The sequence below is a fragment of the Hyperoodon ampullatus genome (genome assembly GCF_949752795.1).
Source record: "Hyperoodon ampullatus genome assembly, chromosome: 3".
Classification (NCBI taxonomy): Eukaryota; Metazoa; Chordata; class Mammalia; order Artiodactyla; family Ziphiidae; genus Hyperoodon; species Hyperoodon ampullatus.
In genome coordinates this window covers 33794426-33805518 of record NC_136916.1, presented here as the reverse complement: position 1 = coordinate 33805518, position 11093 = coordinate 33794426, and the positions used below count along the sequence as shown (strand labels likewise).

The following is an 11093-nucleotide window of genomic DNA, read 5'->3' as shown; positions in this document are numbered from 1 at the left end:
TCTCTGGGCTGAATCTTTTTAAGTAAGAATCAAAAAACAGAATGATTCAACCTTGAAAAGGATTAAACAGAGCCGACAGTATTAGGTTAAAATCAGAAGAGATACTGAAGCTGTTTTACAGATGAGAAGTAATGATTTTTTTAAAAAGCTTCGTCAAGTTCAAGAGATGACAGTAATATAGAGAGACGAATTGAACTCTGCTGAGCAGCAAAGCCCTGGGCCCGATCTATTCACGATCTTCTGAGAAAGTTGCTCTACCTGCCACTCACTCTTTTTCAACAGGCTGTTTTCAAAGGAAATTGCAGGAGACTGGGAGGAAACGTGTGACCTCGTGAAACCTGCTTTCTTAGAGCAAAGGCAGCTCCTAGAAGTTCCAGCTCTAATTCATTTCACAGGCGAAAACCTGAGGCCTCGTGAGGCGCTGTTTGAGGATTCCTAGAGGCCCTGAGGGAATTTTTGGACCTGGCCTGCGCGTTAAAGAGAAAAACGTCGGCCTCTGGCGGAAAATGAAGGCGAGCACTCGGGTCCGAACCAGCCCCGGGAGAAAGCTTCAGCCGGACCAGCCGGAGAAACCCGTGGGGCGGGGCGGGGCCAAGATGGCGGAGGAGGCGGGGCTTCAGCAGGTGGGGGCTGGAGGAAATGGGCCGGGGCGGGGCCTGGTAGGCTACCGAGGGCAGGGAGGCGGAACCACGGGGGCCTCCAGCCTGTGGAGGCGGGGCTGGAGGCGTGTCCCACGCAAGCGACGGCAGAGGGCGGGCCCGGGAAAGTGGTGGTCTGGGGCGGGGTCGGCGGCCCGCGGCGGCACGGCGCTGCGCGACGAAGATGGCGGCCTCCGGCTGGGCCCGTGCCACCGTGGTCTTTCTCTGTGCCTCTGAACTGCTGCTGCTCCTCCTGCTGCCGCTGAGGGCCTTCGCCGCTGAGGGCCCAGCCGAGACGCCCGGCGAGGCCACCCCACCTCTCCGGAAGAAGAAGAAGGATATTCGCGACTACAATGACGCGGACATGGCTCGTCTTTTGGAGCAGTGGGAGGTCCGCGGCGCGCGCACACCCTCCAGGCTCTTTTCTGTGCCGGGTCCCTTCCCAGTGACCTCTCACCTCCTCCGTCTTGGGACCCTTTAGACCTCCCTCTCGGAATCTTCCGACCCACTAACCTCCTCTCTACGCATGCCATGAGCCCTTACTGACCCACTCCAGCCACCGCTAATCTTCAGTGCCTCCTCTGACCCCCGATCACCCTGCTGACCCCCGTCCCAGGACATTCATCCCAGTGTCCTCTTCCACCTTTCCCCGGGCCACTCCAGTCACGGGTCAGCCTCTCCCTATTCAGCCTTACTTTGCCTTCAGTGCCCTGGTCGCCGCCGCATTGCTCCCCGTGGTCAGTGCGCCCTTCTAATGGGGAGGGAGACCTTTTCCATTACACTCCTGAAGAATGGGGCGAGTGGATGGGAGAGGGGCATGGTGAGGATGATCTTTCAAGAGGGCCGTTTCAGCTTTCATAGTTCTCCCGTGTTCTAAATTAGTAGGAATTCAGAGTGCCCATTTTGGTTCTATGTCCCTGCTGAGAGTTTTTGTAATTTTGTGAGTGGCTTTAATTTGAGGGGGGAGGGGGTTGGGAGGCGGTAGCAGAGGCTAGTGGCGCTCTCTCACGGAGCTCACATTTTTCGCTTAAGGGAGCAATGATTTGTTTTTGTGAGAATCAGTTTTCTGATTTGTTACTTGAATGCACTGGAGTGTGTAATTACAGGGAGTGGGTAATAACCTTTTTAGGTAAGGTTGACTAGCCAAAACCACGTTGCTGCCTCTTTCGCATCCAGAGGTGGGTGTCTTGTCCTGGTTCATTTGCACACCTGGCGAACTAGAGTCAGAAGCTTGGGTTCTGCTCACTGTGTAACCTTGGGCAAGTAGGTCTCCACTCTAGACTCCTTATGTGCAGAATGAAATTTTACTGGATGATTTCTTTCAACACTGATGTTTTGTTATTTTGTGGTTATCTGTGTGTGTTTGTATTGGATAGAGGCTTTCAGACATGAGTTTAAAGTACCATCTGATGCATTTGACTGGAAGAAAGCAGTTTTCATGTTGACCTGAAGCTGAAGGAAAGCTCAGGGTCGATCTGGGTGTTTGCCAACCACTAAGGAAAAAGGAACTTGGTGCAGCAGTTCCTTCCCCACTTTCCATCTCCCTTGCAGTCTCCCAGTCTCTTTGTGGACTCTGGCAAATGCAGTTTTTGATCCACCAAAGTGAGAATCGCATCTCATGCAGAAACCCTAGCCTGGAAACACTCAGACCCTGAGCAAGACAAAAAATGGTGCTGCAGAGGTGTACAAGGGATCCAACCATCAGGAACAGCAGTTAACAGTAAAAATAACTGCAGTACACAGTAGAAATGGCTGAGTGCTATAAAAAGAAAGTGCTGTGGGAATCTCAAAGGGTTTCAGGAAGGAAATGGTGTTTTAGGTAGACCAGGGAGTGTGGGAGAATGGCATTACTAACCGAGCAGCATGAGCTGAGGTGGATGGGACGTGAGGGGACTGGGCAGAATGCTGTAAATTTTTTTTTTTTTTTTGCGGTATGCGGGCCTCTCACTGTTGTGACCTCTCCCGTTGCGGAGCACAGGCTCCGGACGCGCAGGCTCAGCGGCCATGGCTCACGGGCCCAGCCGCTCCGCGGCATGTGGGATCTTCCCGGACCGGGGCACGAACCCGTGTCCCCTGCATCGGCAGGCGGACTCTCAACCACTGCGCCACCAGGGAAGCCCAATGCTGTAAATATTAATAGCCCAGGCTGTGGAGTTGGACTGCCTGGGTTCATACCACTTCAGCTTGGAAATTTGGACTGGTAAAGAGCCTCTCTGGACTTTAGTTTCCTCACCTGCAAAATAGAGGTGTTAGTACCCACCTCAGAGTTGTTGTGAGGATTAACTGAGAAAACTTGGAAAGAACCTAGAATAATGCAGCTCTAACTATTAGCTACGCTGATATAATAAATTGGCTAGGTTGGCTGGAACAGACTTTCTGAAGCCACATAGTGAGAGGTAAGGATGGAAAGGTTAGTGAGAACCAGGCCCTGCTAGGCCTTGAATCCTGTGGGGTTTGGACTTTATTTAGAAGGAAAAATGTAGTCCCTGATGAGTTTGAACAGTTGTGTTACCCAAATGTTATAATACTGGCATGTTTAATCATCCATAACTTCATCCCAAAACATGTGTGTAGTCTTTTGGTTCCCCTTCTGTATTCAGACATAGTTTTTACAGCTGAAAGCATAGCATCAATAGAATTTTCTGCTGTTCTTTTTTTCTTTTGCTGTGTATTAAGCATTTCCCCAGGTTACTGCATAGTCCTTGTAATATTTTTAAAAAGCTTCAGAGTATGCCCTAGAGTGGTTGTTTCGGCTGTCCGAACGTTTTTTTTTTTTTTTTTTTTTTTTTTTTTTTTTTTTTGTGGTACGCAGGCCTCTCACTGTTGTGGCCTCTCCCGTTGTGGAGCACAGGCTCCGGACGCACAGGCTCAGCGGCCATGGCTCACGGGCCCAGCCGCTCCGCGGCATGTGGGATCCTCCCGGACCGGGGCACGAACCCGCGTCCCCTGCATCAGCAGGCAGACTCTCAACCACTGCGCCACCAGGGAAGCCCTGTCCGAACGTTTTTGAATAGTGGAATATCATGATTAGGGCTAAAATTCAGGAAAATTAATTGGTCAGCAAAGTTTAAGATGGATGGGCAGGGAGAAACTCTGAAGGCAGAGTCAGCCTAATATTTATTGAGTGTTCATTAGCTAACAAGGCTAAACACTCTTATCTCATTTAATCCTCTTACCTGTTTGTGGAGGGAGGTACTTATCTCTCTTTTCTAGATGATGATATTGAGGCACAGAGAGGTTAAGTAACTTGCCCAAAGGCACACAGCAAATTAGCTTAATTTCAGATTCAGTCACTTGACTTTAAAGCTTGTTCTTTTAACCATTTTACTACACTGCCATACAGATTGGTGAACAGAGTGCAAACGAAGGGGGATGAGGAGGACCTGGGTTAAGCTAGAAGCTGCAGTAATGGATTAGAAGGGAGAAAGATATGTGAGAGATTTTATGCTCTTAACACGACTTGGCAGTTGATTGACTGCATAACCAGGAAGGTGACAAGGATAATTAGTGAAAGGACAGAGGTTTTGAACTCAGCCTTAACCCTTGGTAACTGTGTGATCCTCATTTTCCTTATCCGTAAAGCCAGATAACATCCCACTTCGTAGGGTTCCTTGCAGATGAAATGAGCTAATGTTTGCAGACACTCTGCAAGCGTGAGCGCCTTTCCCCAGTAGCAGTGATTGTTTTTCCTGTGGGACAGCAGGTCCATCTCTGGTTGCTTTTTTTTTGGCCTTACGTGGGCCTCTCACTGTTGTGGCCTCTCTCGTTGCAGAGCACAGGCTCCGGACGCGCAGGCTCAGCGGCCATGGCTCATGGGCCCAGCCGCTCCACAGCATGTGAGATCTTCCCGGACCGGGGGACGAACCCGTGTCCCCTGCATCGGCAGGCGGACTCTCAACCACCGCGCCACCAGGGAAGCCCTCTGGTTGCTTTTTTGAAGGAAGCAGTGCTTCCTCCCCTGGTGGCAGTCCCTGAATTCTTCCCCCACTCCTCTGCCAGCGTGAACATCATCCCCGCAGTGAGAGGCCTGCCTCAGGTGTGGAGTGGGGCAGGAAGGGGAGAACTCCTTCCACTTCCACCGTGTTGCAACTGCTGCTGAGTCCTGGTTGGTATAGGAAAACCGAAGGTGATTCCTTCTTACATTACTGTAACCAGGTGCTGCGGAGGGGCAGGTGGGGAGGGATCCAGAGCCAGACTGTGAGTTTGTACTTCAGCATCAACCCCTTCAAGCCTGTGGCCTCGAGTAAGTTACTTACCTTCTCTGAGCCTCATCCACTTCTCTATTCAATGGGGATCTTGCAGAATTGTCCTGAGGTGGGAAATAGCAAATGCCCGAGACACAGTAGCTACACAGTAGATGGTAGATGGTATTATTATCAAGGACCCTGGGAGGAAGAAAAGGGTTTACAGGAAAAGGGAGTTCAGCTCTGTAGCTATTAAATTTGGCAAACAGCAGTGGAGAAGTGGTGAAGCCCGTCAGAAATGCAAGACTGGCCTGGCGGCAAGCCTGGGTAGGGTGTGGGGAGGGCTGCTTGGTCGTCCCCCCAAACCCTGCTTGGGGGTAAGCGTTTGATTGCTTTCAGTTTAGAGAAAGTGATAGAACAGGTAAGCTTACTCAGGGAAGCGGTGGAACTAAGAATAGACCTAGACAATTGCTTGCATCTAGTGTACTGGTTTTCTTTTCTTTTTTAAACTAAAACTCACCCTCAAACATATAAAATGGAAATGAAAGGTTCTTGAAACGATCCTTACCTTTGCTGTATGCACTAGACTAATGATTATTTAATTATATTTTCATGAAAAAAATAGTGCTTGTGACCTACTGAGTTAATATCATGACCATTAGTAGGATCAGCTTGAAAAATAAAAATGTTCTAGGTAATTGAACCAACTAGACGTCTCGAAGTATTTTAAGGCAACCGTAACAGATGTTATGTAGAAATAGAAGAGAAAACAGTCAGAAACAGCCTGTGAATTTGGCCACCGGGAGCTCCTGTGTACTTTGAGAGGGTGATTTCCATAGTCGGCTGGAGGCCAGGTTACAGAGGGCCAGGTGGTACTAGGCAACATGTATTAAGTATTTACTACTTGCCCTTGTGTCATTAAATCCCGCAAACAAGCTTAGGAGGGAGATGCCATCATTACCCTCCACCCCCATTATAGGTGAGGAAAGTGATTTTCCACTTCTCCAAGGCCACACAGCTATAGGGGTGGGACCTGGAGCCTAGCCCAGGTCCCTGTGACAGTGCAGCCCATGCTCCCGCTTGCAGGTCACCAGCAGCTCTTTCAGAGCAAAATGAGGAAGAAGTGGGTCAGCTGAGAGGGTGGCAGAGCTGAGGAAAAGGCTGGCCCCGTGCTGCTAGGGCCTTGGAGATCACCTAGTTCTGCTTTTCCTCTTACTGACGAGGAAACGGGCCTCGAGGATCATGGAGTCTTGTCCAAGGCCACACAGGTTAGTTAGGTGGAGCTGAAGTCAGATCCTAGGTCTGATACAAATATGGATCACCTTCAAACACTGCTTCAGAATTCTTTCATTCTCATCTTTTATTAAAAATATGTTTGCTACAGTACATTATTGTTGGTGTCTTAAGCCTTGGCCCTTCAATGATTTGTCAAGAGGCCCAAGTAGTATATAGGGGCTTTTTGTTTCATTTTAGGTTGGGTTTTTTCGTGTGATTTTTTTCTTTTTTTTGATAACAGCTTTATTGAGATATAATTCACATGCCATATAGTTCACATTTAAAGTGTACATTTCAATGGTTTTTAGAATATTCAAAGAGTTGTGCAGCCATCACCACAGTCAATTTTAGAACATTTGCATCACCCCAGAAACAAACACCGTAGTCTCAGTCACCCCTCCCTGAGTTCCTCCCAGCCCTCCAGCCAGCCCTAGGCAACCTCTGATCTACTTTCTGTCTCCATAGATTTGTCTGCTCTGGACATTCCATATAAGTAGAATCATACAATGTGTATGTAGTCTTTTGTGTCTGGCTCCTTTCACTTACCGTAATGTTATCAAGGATCATCCATGTGATAACATTAACCAGTACTGCACTTCCTTTTTTTTTTTTTTTTTTTGGCTGCATTGGGTGTTTGTTGCTGTGCGCGGGCTTTGTCTAGTTGTGGCGAGTGGGGGCTAATCTTCGTTGTGGTGCACGGGCTTCTCACTGTGGTGGCTTCTCTTGTTGCGGAGCACAGGCTCTAGACACACGGGCTTCAGTAGTTGTGGCTCGCGGGCTCTAGATCACAGGCTCAGTAGTTGTGGCGCACGGGCTTAGTTGCTCCGCGGCATGTGGGATCTTCCCAGACCAGGGCTCGAACCCGTGTCCCCTGCATTGGCAGGCAGGTTCTTAACCACTGCGCCACCAGGGAAGTCCCTGCATTTCTTTTCGCTGCTGGGAGTAGCCTTTTCTCCAACGAACACAGGTTCTTTTACGTGGTTTTAATTCATTTATCTTCTGTTTATTGGTTGGCATTCTACCATTAGCAATTAACTCACTTGTTTATATGGGTCTGGATTCAGTGGTTCTTACTTTACTTGGGAGTTATAAATCATTCTGTCATTATTTTGATTTTCAAATTATTCCAGATTAGGCCCATGAGCTCTGTTTCATGTTGGCTTCTGTGTCATTCTGACACATCCCATAATTCTCCGAGCACTTTCTCACTTTCCGATACAAGAAGATATTCCAGACTCATCTTCTGTTTTCTTTGCTGGAATTAGCCTTTTCTCTGCGGAACTCTGGTTCTTTTAAATATTATTATCTATCTGTCTATCTAAAATCATAAGTTCTGTCTGCTGCCTCCAATGCCAGCCCAGTACCTCCGGTGCATTCTTCCCCCTTCTGTATTTGTAGCTCCCTTCCCCAAAGGGAAGAAGCTGGTTCTCATTAGCCTCAATACAGTTACTCCTTTGCTCAAGCCTAGAATTCACAGACTGTAGTTCAGAATTGCTAGCTTACACCACTGCAACAACCAAACCTACCTAGAATTGAATATTTGTTTATGGTTCTTATTTTTTAGATGAAATTGATGTACATGAAATGCAGATTTTCAGTATTCAGTGAAAATTCATGAGTTTTGACAAATGGATACATCTGTTAAGTTATCCACACCCCTGTGAAAATACAGAGCATTCCCATCACCCCAGAAAGTACCCTTGTGTCCCTTCTCAGTCAGTACCGCCTTGTAACCCTCTCCCCCAGAGGCAGCCACTGTTCTCACTTCTGTCGTCCTGGATTAATTTTACCTGTTCTTGAATTTCAAATAAATGAATTGTATAACGTGTCTGATTCTTGTGCCCAGCTCTGTCACTCAATATAGTATTTTTGAGATTGGTTGCATGTATCAGTATTTGTTTTTCTTCATGGCTGTGTAGTATTTAATTGTATGACCAAACCCGAATGTGGCCGTTCTTATAATCTACCATATTGGGTAGATTCTTTGAGGGTGAAAAAGCTTTAGAAACCCATCACGTGGGGTTCTCTGTGACTGGTGACCTGGAGTGATGAGTGCTGCCTGAAATTTAGACTTTGCTTGAAAGTCAAGTGGAGGAGGGAATCCCCTGGGTTTAATTCTTTCTGTTATAATTTAGATCATAAACCTGCACCTGACATCATACGCAGATGTTCTTGCCTTTGCCAGTTGAAATGCACACTTTGCCTGATGCTTTTTTTCCCCCATCCTTATAGAAAGATGACGACATAGAAGAAGGAGATCTCCCAGAGCACAAAAGACCCTCTGCACCTATAGACTTCTCACAGATAGACCCGGGCAAGCCTGAGAGCATATTGAAGATGACAAAGAAGGGCAAGACTCTCATGATGTTTGTCACTGTATCAGGAAGCCCCACGGAGAAGGAGACGGAGGAAATCACGAGCCTCTGGCAGGGCAGTCTTTTCAACGCCAACTACGACGTCCAGAGGTAAAGCAGCAACAACCTTGCCGAGAAAATGGGGGCTGTGCTGGGGCTTTTTCTGTGTCTGTGTAATGGCATATCCTTCCTGGCAGTACTTATAAGGGCTCTGGACCTTTCCTATCTAGGCTGTCTTCTTTTACATTTATTTATTTACCTTTTTTTTTGTCTTTGAAGAAGAGCATTCTTTTTTTTTTTTTTTTTTTTGTGGCACGTCGGCCTCTCACTGCTGTGGCCTCTCCCGTTGCGGAGCACAGGCTCCGGACGCGTAGGCTCAGTGGCCATGGCTCACAGGCCCAGCCGCTCCGCGGCATGCGGGATCCCCCTGGACCGAGGCACGAACCCACGTCCCCTGCATCGGCAGGCGGACTCTCAACCACTGCGCCACCAGGGAAGCCCAAGAGCATTCAGTTTTGGTCAAAGCCAGTAAATTTATTTATTTGTTTGTTTTAATATCTCATTTGATCCTAAAGCTATTTATCTTTCTGTCTTTAACTTTTCTTTTATCTGAGTAAGAAGCTGTATAGCTTAGCCTCTGTGGGGGGCAAATTAGTTACAGTTTGACAGTAGTGTGTGCCTCTTCCTTTAGAAGTCTCTGGTCGTCAGAGAATGCTTTTCTGTGTAGCTATGTTTACACATAAGCTTGGAGCAGACTGTTACTTTAAAGTGAAGGAGCCCAGTTGTCAGAGGTCAATATACTCCTAAGATGCAATTTTAAGGAATTTCCTTTTTCTTCCCCAAAAACAGTTCTGAAATTTAGGGTCTTCAAATATCTTAGTTCGGGAAATGTAAAAGGAATGAAAAGGAAGGAAGGAGTAGTCAGAGTGTCTAGGATGGCAGATTGCTTTTGTTAGCTTAAGTGGACACGTAGGGGAACAAATCAGTGCTGTGGTGGTTACTGGTCCAGAGCTCTCACCGATCTCTGAAGTGGTGGGGCGTTACAAACGGAAGGGTGGTGTCGTAGGTGTAGCCCCTCGGGAACTGAAGGATTGTGCCCACTGGCCACACTAGTGGTCCGTCCATCCACACAGGCTCCATTCTGTGCCTCTGTGCTCCTTGGGGCCTGGTGAGTGTGGACGTACTTGGATGCTTGCTTTAACTTCCAGGGTTAGGATTTCTGTCCAGTAGCCGAGCATCCTCCTGAGCCCTTCGTGGGCCTCTTATGACCTGATCTAAACTGGTGTTTTTCAGCCTTTATCAGCAGAGGCCTTCTGTCACATGAAAACTTAGCTGGGCCCTTCAGAATGTAAAATGGACCCAAATGGCAGCCTCCGCGTTGCTGCCCCAGCAGAGGCCCTGAGCCCCGTCTGCGGCCTCCCAAAGCCTTCTTCCTAATCCCGCCCTTCACGCGAGCAGCCACTTCTACATCACCCCCCCACCCAGGTTCTCCTTTGTTTTGATCTGAGCCGAGGTGTTAAATAGTTCAGCCGGCTAGTATTTTCAAACAGTGACTGTCAGACCTTCGAAGATAGAATGTTTGGTTCTGTATTCATGTAGAATTTGAAAAAAGATTTCTCGGTTAAGTGCCCCAGGGCCTCTCTGACCCATTAGCCCTGTACTAGCGGTGAGCTGACTGTGGTCCCGTCTCTCTGTCAAGGTTCATCGTGGGGTCAGACCGTGCCATCTTCATGCTGCGTGACGGCAGCTACGCCTGGGAGATCAAGGACTTCTTGGTCAGTCAAGACAGGTGTGCCGATGTAACTCTGGAGGGACAGGTGTACCCTGGCAAAGGAAGAGGAAGCAAAGAGAAAAATAAAACCAAGCAAGAGAAAGGCAAAAAGAAGGAGGGGGGAGAGCCGAAACCTCGGGCTTCGAAGGAAGGCAATCGAGCTGGGAGTCAAAGGGAAGAGCTGTAGCGGGGCAGCTGCGGGCTCTGCAGAGGAGCGCGGGGAGCTCAGCCAGGGCGCGTGGGCCGGGGGCGGGCATGGGAAACCACACAGCCGTGAGTTCTCTGCTGGCAGAGGTCTGCCACATGACCAGTTTCTGGTCAGTGTAAGAGTTACTGTTTAAAAGGCTTCAAGTCAGAAGACAGAGGTTTTGTAATTAACATGGGACACTGACAAATTCACGTTTACTATAAAATCACTCTAAATGGAAACCTGGCGGTGTTGCTTTTTCCCATTTTTTTTTCCTCTGGCCGGACTGTGGCACCGCTCCCTTCGCTGCACCTGCTCTCATCCGGCAGCCTGCTGTATCCATGCTTTTTATTTCTGTTAACTGAAAGGATACCAGGTTCTCATCGGACAAACTTAAGACTCCTGACTTAATTGAATCGGGCTTTCCATGCCACAGACGTCACTTCATTACTGTGAGATTAGAAACGCTCCACAGGAGCACTGCACGTATCTGAATATACAATCAGGACACCAGGATGTGTAAATCCCGAATCTGTGCAGAAAATGCAGAGAACAGAAAATAATGCAGCTTGTAAATCCTAAGTATTCACTTTGAGTTTCTTGGACTTGAATCCCTCTTGTCAGTTATAGAAAACTCGTGGTATCTGTCAGGTTTTATGTGCTCTGTAAGTCCAGGGGTTCTGT

General features: G+C 48.1%; 1 protein-coding gene across 1 annotated transcript; it reads left to right on the top strand.

Annotated features, from left to right (window-relative positions):
• Positions 1-822: 822 nt before the first annotated feature.
• On the top strand, positions 823-10800 carry MESD (mesoderm development LRP chaperone; the record flags this gene model as incomplete). Its single annotated transcript, XM_079700432.1, has 3 exons — positions 823-1029; positions 8330-8562; positions 10151-10800. 3 exons carry the CDS (start codon positions 823-825, stop codon positions 10407-10409), a joined length of 699 nt encoding a protein of 232 aa, XP_079556558.1. The 3' UTR covers positions 10410-10800.
• Positions 10801-11093: the final 293 nt, after the last annotated feature.